We start from the raw sequence: 18,291 nt of genomic DNA, 5'->3' as shown, positions 1-18,291 counted from the left end.
AAAAGAAATGCTACATCGTTCAGACACACACACACACACACACACACACAGAGAGAGAGAGAGAGAGAGAGAGAGAGAGAGAGAGAGAGAGAAAGAGTAGTTGTACAGTGGTTTGATTTCACCCCCAGAAGCACACTCCATTGTCTCTCGAGACAGATGGATGCCAACGAAAACAAAGGAAATGGTAGCACTGATGATTGGTCTCTGTTTTATCTATAAGGTAAAGGTAAAGGGACCCCTGACCATTAGGTCCAGTCGTGGCCGACTCTGGGGTTGCGCCGCTCATCTCGCTTTATTGGCCGAGGGAGCCGGCATTCAGCTTCCGGGTCATGTTGCCAGCAGGACTAAGCCACTTCTGGCGAACCAGAGCAGTGCATGGAAACACCGTTTACCTTCCCGCCAGAGTGGTACCTATTTATCTACTTGCACTTTAACATGCTTTCGAACTGCTAGGTTGGCAGGAGCAGGGACCGAGCAACGGGAGCTCACCCCGTTGAGGGGATTCGAACCGCCAACCTTCTGATCGGCAGGTCCTAGGCTCTGTGGTTTAACACACAGCACCACCCTGACCTATTCCAGAGAACATATCTTAGGGTTGCCATATTTTGAAGAGCAAAAAAGAGGACAGCTTGGGCTGGCAGCGGCCGCAGCGTGCAGAGCAGCTCGAGACCCAACCTACCCACCCCCCAAATGAAACCCAGACATTTCCTTTAAAATGTAAAAATCTGCGCAGATGGGCATGTGAGCCCCCCAAAAGAGGACAAGTCTGGGTTTTCCTGGATGCATGGCAACCCTACATATCAACACCAGTCACGACCAGCCTTGAACTTCAGCAGTCACCCAGGTCCGGGAGCCCAGCTCTGTGCTAAATGCTGAAAATCTCATAAGTGATTTCATACGTATGCGGGATCTTTTCCTGAAATGTGAACCTCTGCAAGGTAGCAATAATTATCCTTTGATCACCTAGCGTCTGGTACCCAGTCTAGGGTGAACATGTACAAAAAACGCTTCAGGACCTCTAGCAAGTGTGTAGAAGGGGAAACTTCAGCCAGAGCTTATCTGCAGAAATTACCTTTCCTACAAAAGTGTTAAAGGTGCAGAAGCCATGGTCCCTTTTGCATTTGACCACACTAATCCAGCAATGATCTGAACATGAGTCACTGTTATTAGTGTCACCAAGTTATGCATATTCCTGTGTGCCATACGTGGTCTTCCAGGATTACTGAGCTGTAGAAAGAAAGGGTGTGTGCAGATTTGTTTCAATACACTGAGTGAGTGAGGATGTCTGGCCAGTTCCTATCACTGTGTAAGAGGTGATATAATCATTATATTCAGTACCTAAGCAGCATACAGCCTTTGTGCTTCCTACTTCTGTTAGAATAACCAGAATATTCAGAGCCTTCTTGCAATTCCAATGTATCTGCAATAGGTGAGAGCTGTTGTTTTTTAATTGGGTCCCCTCTAACTGGCATGTGTTCAGGCCCTTTGGTTTCTGTTATGTCAGGGGTCAGCAAACTTTTTCAGCAGGGGGCCGGTCCACTGTCCCTCAGACCTTGTGGGGGGCCGGACTATATATTTTTTTTTGGGGGGGGGAGAATTCCTATGCCCCACAAATAACCCAGAGATGCATTTGAAATAAAAGCACACATTCTACTCATGTAAAAACACGCTGATTCCCGGACTGTCCGCGGGCCGGATTGAGAAGGCGATTGGGCCGGATCTGGCCCCCAGGCCTTAGTTTGCCTACCCTTGTGTTATGTCATGGCACTTTATTTGCCTGACAAATACTTTTCATTTTCATTTAGGCTAGCCTAAAGATAGGACGCGTGCCAAAAACACTGATAAGTCTTGACGTTTCTTTGGAAGTTGCCACTTAAGTTATAAAGAAAAATGGTTGAGGTGGGGAGAAATGATTCTTGAAATGTCTACCCTCATTATTTCTTCCCCGTGCAAACAATTAGAAACAGCCAGAACACACTTCGTTTGCTCTGAGGAAACTTTTGGATTTAGTGGAAGAGTGCCATGTCCCTGGAGGCAAAATCTGTAAATGCTTGAGTAAAGACATTCCCTCTGCTTCAGTAAATTTCGAGACTTGCTGGGTTATTGGCAGAATAAACCCCCTGTGAGGAGCACTGGAAACTTTTCTGAATAAATCTTGAATTCTACACATACTCTTGAGTGATTGTAAAAGGCACTGTTCTCTAATGAGTCTTCAAAGGTTTGCGCGAGGCAATTTTCACTTGAGGATGTTTCTGTGGGAAACGATTCACAAATGGGATCAAATGAATGAATGAATGAATAAAGTAGGTTGCCATGAGTAGCTGCGGCATGTAGTCTGAGGGGTGTATCTGGAGATCCCTTGTCTCACCCGAAGGCACAACTCTCGAAATCTGAACTGCAGATTCCAACACGGGAAGCAGCTTGCAAGTTTGCAAAGGGAGAAGTCCCAGGGAGTCAGTCCCCATTGGTCCATTGATCTCAGGAGTCTCTTCAGTGACTGGCAATGTGTCTCCAAGGTTTCAGGCAGGGTTCTCTCCCAGCACTACCTGGAAATGTTGCCAACGATTGAATCTTTTGTGTACAAAGCAGGTACTATGGCCCTTCCCCTCTGAAATCAGGCACTGCACTTCCCTCACGCAGCCCTGCCAGATGTGCTGCACTGCGTGCATTCATGTTTGTGCCAGCACTGCACATGGATAAAGTGCCTACCCGTCCTTTGGACGGCTTGGACGCTTCTCCCAAGGGTCAGTTGACCTTCTAGAATGCACTGAACCCTCAGTTTCTTGCTGCCTTGGCCACACCAGCTCTTCTTCCACCCCAAGGTCTGCCGCAGCAGTGCTTCAACCCAGGTCCAAAGAAAAGAAAAAGTTGCCGTTGTTTCCCAAAGAGAAACACAGTCCTATAGAGAGAACTATAAGGGCTTCTTCACATAGTTTGTTGAGGTGACAGCTCTCTTGCGATAAGGATTTTGGTATGCTTGTTTCCATTATCAGACGGTGCATTTGTTCGATCTAGCAATCTGCAATTGGAGTTTTACTTTCCCCATCTTATCCTGATGTGACTCAGCCCAAAGATACTGTTCCTTGAAGAATGACTCACCTGGAAGAGCCGCGGAGAGAGGGCTTTCATTGTTCAAGCTAGGAATGAGCTCACAATTGCAGGCGCATCCTACCTGTTTTGGATCAGGTCAAAGGTCCATCTCATCCTGCATCTGGTTTCCATTTGTGGCCAACAGCAGAACTTAGGACCAGACTGCAACAGAGCTCTCCCCACTTAATAATTGTGTGGGCACCATGTAGGTGACCCCTGACATACCCTGGCTGTCTGCAGTTCTCCATGGTTTTAGGCAGGGGTCTGTTGCAGCTGTACCTGGAGTTGGCATGGATTCTGTAAGTGAAGCGTAGGGACTTATCCACACTTCTTGTTTTCCCGCTGCTTTCCCCCGGGGAAACAGCTGTTTCGCTCTCAATCGGAGCAAATGGCAATTCGGGTTTCCACCGGATTGCCATTTGTTCTGATCTGTCACTAAAGAGTGGGTTTTCCCTTGGAAATGAGTGGGACAATGGGGAAACCACTCAGACCCATGCCTAGAAAGTGCGAGCCAAGCAGAAAACTGCTCGGACCTGTGCTTTCTAGGTGCAGCACAAATGAAGGTGTGAATGAGCCCTGAATGTAGCTCTTGGTTTCCTGTATTCTTTTGAAAGAAAGTACTTCTTCAAAAAGGGACGCGGGTGGTGCTGTGGGTTAAACCACAGAGCCTAGGACTTGCCGATCAGAAGGTCAGTGGTTTGAATCCCCACGACGGGGTGAGCTCCCGGTGCTCGGTCCCTGCTCCTGCCAACCTAGCAGTTTGAAAGCACACCAAAGTGCAAGTAGATAAATACTACTCCGGCGGGAAGGTAAATGGCGTTTCCGTGCGTTGCTCTGGTTCGCCAGAAGTGGCTTAGTCATGCTGGCCACACGACCCAGAAGCTGTACGCCGGCTCCCTTGGCCAATAAAGCGAGATGAGCGCCACAACCCCAGAGTCCCCCACGACTGGACCTAATGGTCAGGGGTCCCTTTACCTTTACCTTTATGCAGTATCACTAACAGCTCATGAAGAATGTGCATGTAATAGCTGAATTCTGTACATTCTCTGGCAATTAAGCATAATCAACAGGTCTTGAGGAATGTGCATATATCAACTAAATGTTGCATGTTCTCAGTCAATCATTATGCATAGTCCCTTTACCTTTACTTACTTCTTTAAAAGGAAAGCACTTTTTCATGCAGTGTATTGCTAAATTATGGAATTCGCTCCTACAGGAAGCAGTGATGGCTGCAACATGAATGACGATGAGGATAAATTATATGACTCCCATCTGACTTTGCTGCCCCAGCCACTCTGGGTGGCTGCCAACAAATTACACATATTAAGCACAGTAAAACACCAAACATTAAAAGCTTCCCTATACAGGGCTGCCTTCAGATGTTTTCTAAAAGTCAAATAGTTGTTTATTTCCTTGACATCTGGCGGGAGGGCGTCCCAAGATTGGGAGTGACTACCCAGAAGGCCCTCTGCCTGGTTCCCTATAGCTTCACTTCTCGCAGTGAAGGAACCACGGGTAAAGGTAAAGGTAAAGGACTTGTGGACAGTTAAATCCAGTCGAATTCATCTGTGGGGTGTGGCACTCATCTCCACTTTCAGGCTGAGAAAGCTGGTGTTTGTCCGCAGAGAGCTTTCCAGGTCATGTGGCCAGCATGACCGCATAACTAAACTGCTTCTGGCACAACGGAACACAATGATGGAAACCAGAGCACACGGAAACGCCGTTTACCTCCCCGTCGCAGCGGTACCTATTTATCTACACGTGCTGGCATGCTTTCGAACTGTTAGGTTGGCAGGAGCTGAGACGGAACAACAACAACAATTTATTATTCATTCCCCAGCCACTCTGGGTGGCTTCCAACAGAATATTAAAATACAATAGTCTATTAAACATTAAAAGCTTCCCTAATGGGAGCTCACCCCGTGGTGCAGACTTGAACTGCCGTCCTTCCGAATGGCAAGCCCAAGGGGCTCAGTGGTTTCGATCACAGCGCCACCCGTGTCCCCTGAGGGAACCGCCAGAAGGCTCTCGGTGCTGAATCTCAGTGTCCAGGCTGGACAATAGGGGTGGAGATGCTCCTTCAGGTATGCAGGGCCTTTAAAAGCAATTAGACAAATTCATGGAGGAAAAGGCTACCCCTGGGTACTAGCCATGATGGCTATACCGTGCCTCCACAGTCAGAGACAGTAATGCTTCTGGTCGCAGGAGGAGAGAGGGCTCCTGTGTTCGAATCCTGCTTGCAGGCATCTGACTGGCCACTGTGAGAACAGGATGATGGCCTAGATGGGCCACTGTCCTCATCTAGCAGGGATCTACTTGTGTTCTTATATTTTTGCTTTTCAAATGCTTTTTTCTTAAGCAATACAGCAAGGACATCCAATTCACAAGGTCTTGGTGGTTGACATTAAAAAAACCAAATAAAAATAAACCTTGTTGTTGTTGTTTAGTTGTTTAGTCGTGTCCGACTCTTCGTGACCCCAGGGACCAGAGCATGCCAGGCACTCCTGTCTTCCACTGCCTCCCGCAGTTTGGTCAAACTCATGCTGGTAGCTTCGAGAACACTGTCCAACCATCTCATCCTCTGTCGTCCCCTTCTCCTTCTCTTTCCCAACATCAGGGTCTTTTCCAGGGAGTCTTCTCTGCTCATGAGGTGGCCAAAGTATTGGAGCCTCAGCTTCAGGATCTGTCCTTCCAGTGAGCACTCAGGGCTGATTTCCTTCAGAATGGATAGGTTTGAGCTTCTTGCAGTCCATGGGACTCTCAAGAGTCTCCTCCAGCACCATAATTCAAAAGCATCTATTCTTCAGCGATCAGCCTTCTCTATGGCCCAGCTCTCACTTCCATACATCACTACTGGGAAAACCATAGCTTTAACTATACGGACCTTTGTTGGCAAGGTGATGTCTCTGCTTTTTAAATTTTTATTTTTTTAAAAAAATAAACCTACTTTGTTATAAATCCCAATTTGCATTCCACAGCAAGTAGTTTAATAGTGCTGATTTTCTCGGGAGCTGACATTGCTCCATGCACTATGACCTGCAAAGGAATAATGAAAGACATGCAAGGGTTCCCTGCTTGGGTATCATTTTTCTTTTGCGGAACAGATGACACCTGGGATATAGGAGGTCAGTTTAATGAGAGTAAATGAGATGGGGGAAAGCGAAGAGAGGTGTCGCCATTATTTTTGACAAATAGCACCAGGGATTTAGCTCATTTGTGACTATTTTAGAGCGTGCAGAATTAAAATTGCTAAAAATAAACAGATAAAATGTGGTCCAGCTAGCTTGCTCTATTACTTCCCTTCCTGATAACCATCCTTTGTTGTTGAAAGACTTCAGTTAACTGATAAGATATTAATCACTAGACAGCAAGATCCCTATAGGGATTGTTGCTATACTGCTGCTATAGATCCAGTGTCTCCTTTTACGTATACCCACACTGACATTGCTGAGGATTATTGTAGTACCCAGAAGGCAGAGGGTGCTTTATAGAGCAATGTAAAGAAAATATAGGTCCTTGCCCTGAGCAGCCTACAGCTGAAATTTAGATTTTCCCTAATTCTGATAACTTAGCTAGATTCTGCACATGGAAAGATCATATGTTAGGGATAGGGTTTTATTTATTATACTCATAATCCCCCTTGATTCCTCCGCCCCTTGTTCTTGATTTCTTTGTGGAAGGGGTGTTTTGATATGTGGGAACATGTATTTATTTACTTAAATAAGATGTATAGCATTTATAACCCACCTGTTTCTCCAAAGAGCTCAAGGTGGTGTACATGGCCTCCATCTCCCCGTTTCATCCTCACAACAACCCTGTGTGGTAGGTTAGGCTGAGACAGTGACTGGCCCAAGGTCAGCCGGTGAGCTTCATGGCTGAGTGGGGGATTTCACCCTTGGTCTCTCCCAGGTCCTAGTGCGACACTCTAAGCACTACACCACAGTGGCTTCATGTCCACTCCGCCTGCATTGTGAAATCGTACATAGTCCATGAACTATTCCATATGCTTTTCCTGTATGCTTAAATTGGATTTGAGGCAGTGGAGATGAAAGGATACCTTTGTAGCTACCAAAGACCACATCAGGTGCTCAGGAACTGGCTCTCTCTATATAAACCTACCCGGACCCTATGATCATCATCTGAGTACCTTCTTAGTGTGCCTCCTCAGTGAGAGGTCCGGAGGGTGGCAACACGAGAACTGGCCTTTTCTGTGGTGGCTCTTGTTCATGGAATGCTCTCCCCAATATGGCACCTTCAATATGCACTTTTATGTGCCAGGCGAAAACATTCCTTTTCAGCCAGGCCTCAGACTTATTGACATCCACTACCTTTTTAAATGTGCTGTGGGAGAGGGGGTTATTGGTTTGTTTTTGTTCTTATTTTTATTGTGTGTTTCGTGGGTTTTATATTGTATTTTTACATTGTGAACCACCCTGAGATCTACGGATGATGGGTGGCATATGAATTTAATACATGCATACGTAACCCAAAGAGGGTTATCAAAGGCTCTCTGCTCATCTTCCTTTCTACTATTTCAGCCTCAGAGTTTGTGTCCAACAGACAATCTTTCCTTGTTTGCAGGAGGAAGCATTGCAGAGCAAAAGCTCCGCAATGATGAAGGTGAAATATACTGGACAGACCTTATTAAAATGATCAGCAGTACCTGCCACTCAGCTGTCCCACTGCTGTCAGGGCTCAGCAAGAAGCAAATGCAGCACTGCACATTACATGAGGCTGTCGCTGTGCGAGACAACTTGCATTGCCTGCCTGTTCCTCCAGCCCTTCCCCTCCTACACACACAGACACACAACCCACCGATTCAGTGTAATAATAAACAGCTCTTGTCAGACGGACATCATATGTGCATTCTCCATAGTTCTGGTTCCTGCTCAGATGGGCATCCGAAATCCCAAGCCTCTTTCCATGACAGAAGAAATCTGGCGGAGGACAGCCTTTTTGCATTCCATTGAAGAGAAATGATGGCGTGCAAATTCCCAGGTCTGCTTGGGGCATTTGGAACAATTCCTGTTGTTGGTATTGAGCTGGGCAATATTTGGATTGCCCTGTGTTATTTTTTTAGCTGGAGGCAGACACTAGTTTGTTTATTCCCCCTCTCTCTCTTGGAGGCTTGAAGGAGGTGGGTAAAGGTGGTGATTGCTGGTGATGGGTACTTTTGTCTGGTTTGACAGGTCTTTGTATTGCTTCAAATACTACCTTGATCAGAGACAACAGGGGGTGCACCTCATGGAAAGTGATGTCTCTTCCAACAGCCATCTGTTCCTTGTCTTAATATCGTAGACCACTTCTATGACTGAAGAACAAAGTAATATGTAGGGGTGGCTGGGTGCAATGATTTCAGTGACCGGGTGGCGGGGGGTGAAGCTTCCCAGGGGGAAATGAGATTATTCTTACTGCAGGTTTGTGACTAAATAAATGGCCTCTTCCTCTATGGCAAGTAGGGATGCTTGATAATTTCATTTGATCCAGGCTGCATCTACAGAAGTATAGTGTCCCAATCAAGAGAAGTCATGTTGTTGTTTAGTCGTTTAGTTGTGCCCGACTCTTCGTGACCCCATGGACCAGAGCACACCGGGCCCTCCTGTCTTCCACTGCCTCCGCAATTTGGTCAAACCCATGCTGGTAGCTTCGAGAACACTATCCAACCATCTAGTCCTCTGTCGTCCCCTTTTCCTTGTCCCCTACATCTTTCCCATCATCAGGGGCTTTTCCAGGGAGTCTTCTCTTCTCATGAGGCGGCCAAAGTATTGGAGTCTCAGCTTCAAAATCTGTCCTTGCAGTGAGCACTCAGGGCTGATTTCCTTAAGAATGGAGAGGTTTGATCTTCTTGGAAGTCATAGTACCACTCTAGTCTGCCTTGGTGAGACCATACCTGAAGTTCTGTGTCCAGTTCTAGGTGCCACCATTTAAGAAGGATATTGACAAGCTTGAACGTATGCAGAGTAGGGTGACCAAGAAGATAAAGGTTCTACAAACCAAGCCTTATGAGGAACGGTTGAGGGAGTTGGGTATGTTTAGCCTGGGAAAGAGGAGTCTGAGAGGAATATGATAGTCATCATCAAATATCTCAAGGGATGTCACAAGGAAGATGGAACAAGCTGGTTGTCTCCTGCTCTGGAGGGTAGGACTTGAACTTCAAGTTACAAGAAAGGAAATTCTTACTAAACATCCGAAGAACTTTCTGACAGTAAGAGCGGTTCGACAGTGGAACGGACTCCCTTTGGAGTTTGTGGACTCTCCTTCCTTGGAGGTTTTTAATTTGGGTGGCCATCTGTCATGGATGCTTTAATTGATATTCCGCCATTGCCTTTTCTTCTTCTTTTTCAAATGGAGTGGAATGTATTTGAACTGGTTGTTGTTGTTTGGCATGTGTCACAGGTGGGTTTTTAGGCTTTTGTTTTCTTCTGGCTTTTCATATTTCATTTTAAAGTTTGTGTTATATTTGCAAGTTGCTTTGGGCTGCCTTTTGTAAAAAACAAAAATGCAACTTAAAATGTAATAATAAACACATAGCTTCTCTTCTGCACGCCTAAGAAATGCATTTCCATTGCAATATATCGCTCCCTTTAATAGAAAACTTCGATGGCGAGTGCTGACAGGAAAGGAGCTAAAAACAAACGAACAAACAAGCCAAATTGTAGGGAGGAAAGGAAAGAAGCTGTGCTGCAATCACGGCTAATGGTGAGTTCTGGAAACTGTTGTACAATGTCTAATCCCCCGGGAGAAATTCTGTGAAATGTGCCCCGTCAATTTCCCTGTCCAAAAGCAGAGTGGCAGAGTTTTGAGAGGCCGTTTTTACACAGCAGTCTTCCTCTCATTCTCACTCCATATTTAATCCAGCTGCTCCCACCAAGCTGCCCTGTCTCGTTTCCTTATTGTGTCTATTCATTCACATATTGCCCTGTTATTCAGAATATTAAACCCATAATTCAAGCTTGTCTTCTTTTCCCCACTCATTGCTTATCTCATGAAGAAGCGAGTAGTACACATGCCAGAAGCAGAATTATGTGCTTCGATCCCTGATGGAAAATGTGGAGTTTCCGAAATGAAACAGGTGACTTTGTTCCAAGGCTGCCGCAGCTAATATAACACAGAAAGTTATTCAAAATGCAAGATAAATATACTTTTCGGAATTTAAAAACAAAACAGAACACTAAGGTTCTCAGGAGATATTCTGTTTCTCGCACAAAAAACAGGATAAAAACACACAGAGAAGTGTAAAAACATTCAGGCCATTAGTACCAGCCTCCTGCTTAAAGACATAACACTGAATAGCTCCCCCAACCCGCGAAAAAATAATAATCTAATATTCTTTATTCTTTGAGGGAGCAATCCTATGCACAGGAAGCTGGCATTAAGCAAGTTTGCATAAGTTAAGCAAGCATAAAGTTACGCCAGATCCAAACTCCATTCAGCAGTGGGGCTGCTGCTCTGCTTAAGTCTGGCAAAGCGCGTTCTCCTTCATGGAGAACACGTGTTGCGGTGGGGGCCGTCAGGGCCCTCCAAAGTTGGGGGCGGACTAATTGATCGTTGGCCACTGATGCGATTGGGGCTTCCCTTGTTGTTGGGAAGAAGTTCATGTTGCCATTTGTTGACTGACAGCCAGAAATGTTAAAACTCCTTGCATGAGGCTAGGGCTTCCTCTTTTTGACCGTGCATCGGATTGCCCGCCCCCCCTCCCTAGAATTAGGGTTGTTCGCTTTGACCTTGCTATGCCTGTCATGGGGTCGTCTGCTCTTGGGGCAGGGGCCCGGTAGGAATTTTGTCTATCTGATTGGCTGGGGCCATTTGTTTTTTGCCTACTGCTTGGCAGGGGGTTGGACTCGATGGCCCTTGTGGTCTCTTCCAACTCTATGATTCTATGATTCTAAATCGGCACAACTTGTAAGGTTGCGGTTAGGCATTGGTTTGTGGTTTGGTTGGTTGAGGGGCAGTGGTTGAGTGCCTGCCCTTGAAAGGTTGAGTGCCTGCCCCTCTAATGCTGCTGCTGCGAGGGATTCCCTTAAAGGAATTGGGGGCTAACTATTGCTTGCCCACTCTGTCACGGGGGCTCGGGCCATAGCAATGAGCTCCTGGTTGTATTTGGGGGTGAGGGCAGGTTCCCTGCTCCATCGTTACCCCCAAGTGTATCCCCCTATTCTGACTTTCGCATCGTGCGGAATGTCAGTCTGTCCCCCATGGTGGGGGCAGATAGTCGCAACCAATGCCTAAGCAACCACTCACAAATTTGTATTTTAATAAAGTTGTGGCCAAAATTATGCCAAAAATCTTAAACAAAAAATTCCGTGTGATGTGTGAGTTATTGGGGTGGCCCTGGGGACCTCGACACGCAAAAGGAAAACAAGTGCTTAGTGTCAGGTCTCCAGGTCACATGACTGGAGTCAACCTAAGTCCTGCCTCTCTGCATTTTTGTGTACATTGCCCCACCCTATTCCACCCCCATTGTGTCTTTTCCCAGGTCCTAAAGGACCTGAGTGTTGGCAATTGTGCCTAAGATGGTTGTCGCCTGTACTGCGGGAGGGTGTTATTGGGTTATTGGGCTGTTGTTTTTATTTTCATTATGTATTTTGTGCTTTTATATTTTGATTTTCTTCTGTGAACTGCCCTGAGACTTCTGGGTATACAGTGGTATATAAATTATATAATAATAATAATAATAATAATAATAATAATAATAATAATAATGCTCTTTTCAGCAGCTGTTTTTTGTTTAGGCAAAACCTATCCAGACATGTTGATGTGTTTTCATCTGGACTTAGCTTATTGTTGATTTTAATGATTTTCTGAATGTTTAAAATAGTTGCTGCCCTTTTTCACTTATATTGTTTCATTCTTCTTGTAAAATGCTTTGAGATTTTATTACAATCAAGCGGTATATAAAATTCATGCAATAAATATATCAATAAGTAGATGGACCAGTGAGAAGCATGAGAATGTGGGAAAGTTCCCAAGGGAATCTGTTACTTGTCTAGTAATAACTCCAGCTGACACAGGAATGGCTCAGTGTAGCCAACAAGTGCTGAGCTCATCTATATTTTACACCCCAAAGAGATGGTAAGAGTTCTGGGCTGTTCCTCCAACAAAAGCGCCCTGCAGGGGAGCAAGATAGCACATCATGGAAACAGGTATAGTCAACTTTTCTGTGTGTGTTATTACATGCAGGGAATTAATGTTGTTTCATGAGGCAGTTCAATTAAAAAAGCACAGAATTCAAGTCACGGCTGCAAAGGAAGGGGCCTCTTGATTCTTGCTACCTTTTTCTTTGGTTTAACTTTCCTGCTCCTGACATCATATGGCATCAAACAGATTGAGTTCAATGGGATTTACTTGTTTGCCCTGTGGAGAACCATCTATCTGTACCTTGATTTGTATTGGAGTCAGTCAGTTGGTGGAACTCAATGGGTGTCTGGTTCCTTCAGCCTTTGCTGAGTCCCTGTTAAAATTTGTTACCGACTATGAGGTTTTCCTCTCCTGAGTGCAGAGCTGCACTTTTTAAATATATATATATATATATATAATTTTTATTGAATGATTTTATGTTACAAAAAATTACAACCATACTACCACTAAATATAATTGAGAAATAAAAATTACATACATCAATATTTAGTTTATTTGTTATTTACCATCTTATTTCCTCCCAAACATTCCATACAAAACACACATATGTACAGACACACACACACAAAAATGATAATAATGAAAGTAAATAGTTTCCCCCCTTTTCTCTTACAAAATATTTTCTTCAATTTTGACTTCCTGTCAAGTCCCTTTGCATATGTTTTATCTTACAATCAAATGTACACAAAACAATAAACCTTTCTATATAAATTTTCCAATACATTCTGAAAGCATAATAAATCCTTAATTGTCATCCAACTCCTTTACTTCCTTTGTCACTCAAATGCTAGCACGGAGTCAAAACTATTATTGTATTTTTTAACATATCTTCTAGAACCATCCCATTTTTCTGCAAGTTTTTGCTTTGATTTTCCTCTGATTTTGCTGGCCACAAGTATTGCAGTTGCATACAAGAATACCTCTCTTAGATTTTTTGGTATCTCTTTATCTAAAATACTTAATAGAAATGCCTCCGTTTTTTTAGTAAAAGTTATCCCTATCATCTTTTTTAATTCATCGTATATTTCCCCCCCCCCAAAAAAAAATCTGCACTTGGCATGCATAGGAGAGTGTTGGCTATCCATAAATGTTTTCTAATTTCTACAATTTTTTTTGTTAAATGTTTTTATTGAAAGTTTTCAACATAAGGTACAATAAAAGCCAAACAACTAATCTAAAAGAAGAAAAAGACACTGAAAAGTCAAAATAAGAGGGGGGGAAACAAAAAATAAAGAAGCAAGAGAGAGGAGAAGCTATAAAAACCCTTTATCACATTTGTCTCATATTCTTTATCCAGCTACAGAAAAGTAGAGCTGGGAACTTCTGTTTCTTCCCACAGCCTTCTACCCTGGGGGATCCTTTCTACTTGGTCTCCCACACAGGGACTAGAATATTTTCTATATTCTAAAGAGAGGGAGAAAATATAAACAGGCCTGCTCCAGAGCTTTCAAAGCATGGTGCGATAATGTAAATAAAATAGTGGCTATTCTGACCCCGACAACAAAATGCACACTGCAAAGCGTATTGTTCCCCACAGCTAGGGGAGAAAAATTGGCTTTGCTGCAACAAAGGTAAATTGAAAATGAATCCACTCTTGCTTCCTAATGTCTTCAGCTTGTAGATCATTTATTTGTGACAATGCGTTAAGAAAAAGGGAGACTTTGTCAGGGCTGTCTTGGATCTGTGGCACGGTGTAATAAATGCCCTGCATTTTGAAATTCTGGCATCAGAGCTATAAATGAACCCATGAGGAAAATAATCGCGTTGCTTCCTGCTCCGAAAATATTCTCCTTTATTGTGAGGAGGCTGAGGCTTAATAACAGAAAGGAAATCGATTGCTTCTAGTAAACTGGGATATGCAGAGATGCCGCATCCCAGAGAGTTCACCTTGTAATTGTATTTGAACTATAGCAAAGGGGAGAGTACATAGAAACTTCGCAGCTGCTTTATAGCAAGGCCATTATAGCACTGGTCCATCAATCTCAGTACTGTAGACACTGGCTGGCAATAGCTCTCCTGGGTCTGAGATGGGACATTCCAAGTCCTACCCTGGAGATGCTAGGTTGAGTTGTGGGACTATCAGCATGCAAAGCAGATGTTCTACCACTGAGCTGCAGCCCTTTCCTTGAGTGTTGGGCATCACGCAATGCGCTCTACGTGGGGTTACCTTTGAAGGTGACCTGGAAACTGCAAGTAATCCAGAATGCGGCAGCTAGACTGGTGACTGGGAGTGGCCACCGGGACCACATAACACCGGTCCTGAAAGAACTACATTGGCTCCCAGTACGTTTCCAAGCACAATTCGAAGTGTTGGTGCTGACCTTTAAAGCCCTAAACGGCCTCAGTCCAGTATACCTGAAGGAGCGTCTCCACCCCCATCGTTCAGCCCAGACACTGAGATCCAGCGCCGAGGGCCTTCTGGTGGTTCCCTCATTGCGAGACGTGAGATTACAGGGAACCAGGCAGAGGGCCTTCTTGGTAGTGGCGCCCACCCTGTGGAACGCCCTCCCTTCAGATGTGAAGGAAATAAGCAGCTATCTTCTTTTTGAAAGACATCTGAAGGCAGCCCTGTTCAGGGACGTTTTTAATATTTAATGCTGTATTGTTTTTAACACTTGATTGGAAGCCGCCCAGAGCGGCTGGGGAAACTCAGCCAGATGGGCGGGGTATAAATAATAAATTACTATTATTATTATTATATATTCAGATAATGAACTCCCTGATCACAGTGATCAAAACAACCTCAATTTACCAAGGCCATCAAAAACTAATGAGATTTTTTAATTAAAAAAATTACACCTATTCTAGGAGATGCTCATACTCAAGCTTTGGCAAGTTCCCAGTGAAAGGAAATTCTACAGTTGAGTATCAACCACCAAGGCTACCTTTCTGTATGCCTGCGTAACCTTGACTTGATGCACTCAAAGTGTGTCCCCAGTCAGAGCTAGTTTGTGATGGAGCCTAAGGATGGAGGTAGCATTGTCAAGTATCTTTTAGGCCCAGAATGTCTAGGGAGGAAGGTATGATGGGGGAAGGATCACTGGCTTCATTGTTACAAGGAGCTTAGCTAGCAAATTAACTGTGGTTGTTGTGTGGTTTTTTTACTGGTTCATTGCCATGCTTTTGCAGTAGCTACTTATCACTCAGTTGCATTCATAATCCGAGAAACTACACAAGACTGAACATCAATGCACTTTCAGGCGTAGTTCCTTCTATCAAGTGGATGCAAATTGTATTAGTTCTTACTTGTTTTTAATATACCTTCTTCTGAACCAGATGGCACATTTATAGATATGCTATTTTTATGTAACGCTAATACTTTCAGTACTAGGTTATTTAAACATTTCTCCCATTATGAGTCATTGCATGAAGCGGTGCTTTTTAAAATAATCATCATCATCATCATCATCATCATCTCCCACGGTCCTAGGTATGTCACACAATACCTTGGGGCTAAGATAAACAATGATTTCATATTACCAGCGGCTCATCAAAATTGGATACACTTTCAAAGTAATGCGTACAATGCATCTGCTGCGTAATCAGTTCCCAAACCAAGCGGGGTGGGGGGTGGGGAGGTGGAAGGTCCCATAATGAAATCTGCGAACGTCATCCACTGACTTGCTCAATTTTAGCCAATCATGCCTGTTATGTACTGAAGTTCTCACCCTGGGCCAGCAGGGGGATACTGTAGATAGTTTTCACTCAGGTCCACGTCAGTTATTTTAGGCGGGAAACCCTGGGTTGTTGTTGCTACAGTGTTGACAGCCGGCTGCCTATAAAAGCAGGCCGGCTGAGCTGTTTGCTGTTCAGTTCTGTTCCAGCTTACAAAATAAAGAGCTGCTTTGGAGAAATCGCTGCATCGTCTGCCATGTCTACCCACTATTCAACAATGCCTTCCCTTATTAGAATAGTAGCCCCCCTATACTACACCACTGATTGGATGTCCCCCAAGTTGTAGTATTATTGGGGAGGGGCTTATCACTGTTCACTTTCTTCACAGCATGCATAATTTTATATACCTCTTTCATGCTCCCTCTCGCTTTCCTTTTCTCTAAAGTCCGTCACAATACAGGTATGATGTTCACATGTGGGGAAAACCAAAGATTTGCTTCTTTCAATAAAATGTTTTTTCGTGGTTGTTCCTTTCCTTTCCATACAGTCATAGGTCTCTGGTAGCATTAACCTTGTAACATGTCAAAAACGGCTATGTTGTGATCTCTTTTAAGCAGAAAGATCGTTAGCCTTAGTACCCTTTTGAATATTAATAAAAGTGACAGGTGGCTTGCAGAGCAGGAAATCGGACAAAAGAAGCCAGCAGCAACTAAGGAGCCCATTGAGGAAAATACCTGTCTAACCAAGGGAAAAAAGGACTCTACCTGCCTGAAAATAGATGAGCACAGAGGTAATGCCATGTTAATCATGGGCGGTGGAGGGAGATATACAGAGAAGATAGATGTGATGGTAACTTATTACTGAACCAGCTTCTTTTGTGGTGGGGACTGGTATTTTGCAGAATCATTTCCTCTAGTACCAATTTTCAGAGTGAGTGATGATCCTTCTGTAGCAATAGCTGGCTTGAGAATGCTAAGTAGCTGTTACGGGAAGTGGAGGGGAATGGGAGAATGAAACCTTTTTTGTTGCAGCTGGTCCAACTTGTGCTATGTTATCCCTAAGCCTTAACATGCTGAGGGAGAGATGCTTTAGAGTGGTATCAACATCTTAAGCAGTGAAAAACTCCTTTAAGTTCATTTAAGGGAGACTGAGGATTTGGAGTGAAAAACAGAGAAAGCTGAGGTGTGTTAGGCGAAGAGAGAGTAAGTAATGAGTGGAGGTAGTTAAGAGCCTGGTAGAGTCAGTGTAAATGAATTCAGGATTAATTTGTTGTTCAGTTTGTTTCAATAATCATTCCTATATGATAATGATTGTCTCTGCTCTTCTACAAATGAAAAAGAAATTTGCACCAGTTTCTTGTTAGTCCTTGGACATGAGAATTATTTCACACAGGATAATGCTGATATATCTTGGATACATACTCTGCAGTGGTATTTGCAGAAGATCTAGAAATGTGTATTTTCTGCATCCTAGAAAGACGAGCTTTTATGTTCATCTCCCCAGTGTGGAGCCAGTGTGGTATAGTGGTTAAGAGCGGTAGACTCGTAATCTGGTGAACCGGGTTCGCATCTCCACTCCTCCACATGCAGCTTTTTGGGTGACCTTGGGCTAGTCACACTTCTCTGAAGTCTCTCAGCCTCACTCGCCTCACAGAGTGTTTGTTGTGGGGGAAGAAGGGAAAGGAGAATGTTAGCCGCTTTTAGACTCCTTCAGGTAGTGATAAAGCGGGATATCAAATCCAAACTACTCCTCCTCCTCCTCCTCCTCCTCTTCTTCTTTGTCTTCTTCTTCCCCACAGCCCCAAAATGCAAAAATATTTTAAATTTCAGCCCACCCTTCCTCCAATAAATTCAATGCAGCTTTCAGGGCTTGTTGTTGTTGTTGTTTAGTCGTTTAGTCGTGTCCAACTCTTCGTGACCCCATGGACCAGAGCACGCCAGATACTTCTGTCTTCCACTGCCTCCCGCAGTTTGGTCAAGCTCATGCTGGTAGCTTCAAAAACACTGTCCAACCATCTTATCCTCTGTCGTCCCCTTCTCCTTGTGCCCTCCATCTTTCCCAACATCAGGGTCTTTTCCAGGGAGTCTTCTCTTCTCATGAGGTGGCCAAAGTATTGGAGCCTCAGCTTCACCATCTGTCCTTCCAGTGAGCACTCAGGGCTGATTTCCTTCAGAATGGATAGGTTTGATCTTCTTGCAGTCCATGGGACTCTCAAGAGTCTCCTCCAGCACCATAATTCAAAAGCATCAATTCTTCAGCCATCAGCCTTGCAGAAGCCCCGTGAGGTGGGTTGAACACAGACAGTAAGCATTTCTGGATGAGTTGGGATTTGAACTTATGTCACCATGGACACTGACCCAATATCCCAGCCTAAAAGTAGCCATCATAGTGCCCGTCATCTCTGACTATTGTCCAATCTGACAAGGGCTAATGGGAGATGGTAGATTC

General features: G+C 44.3%; 1 protein-coding gene across 5 annotated transcripts in view; it reads left to right on the top strand.

Annotated features, from left to right (window-relative positions):
• Positions 1 to 18,291, top strand: part of PEX5L (peroxisomal biogenesis factor 5 like) — a 173,027-nt gene that overhangs the window by 55,820 nt on the left and 98,916 nt on the right. For 3 of the 5 annotated variants that reach the window (XM_083504174.1, XM_083504176.1, XM_083504172.1), the window contains exon 2: positions 9,682 to 9,789. The exons of the other annotated variants lie outside the window; for them this stretch is intronic. In XM_083504174.1, coding sequence (XP_083360300.1) covers positions 9,682 to 9,789 — 108 coding nt within the window. The remainder of the gene's footprint in view (positions 1 to 9,681; positions 9,790 to 18,291) is intronic. 5 annotated transcript variants of the gene reach the window in all.

Source organism: Podarcis liolepis, assembly GCF_965112155.1.
Source record: "Podarcis liolepis genome assembly, chromosome: 5".
In the NCBI taxonomy this organism is placed as follows: domain Eukaryota; kingdom Metazoa; phylum Chordata; class Lepidosauria; order Squamata; family Lacertidae; genus Podarcis; species Podarcis liolepis.
The sequence above is the reverse complement of the archived record's forward strand: the minus strand, read 5'-3'. Positions and strand labels throughout refer to the sequence as shown.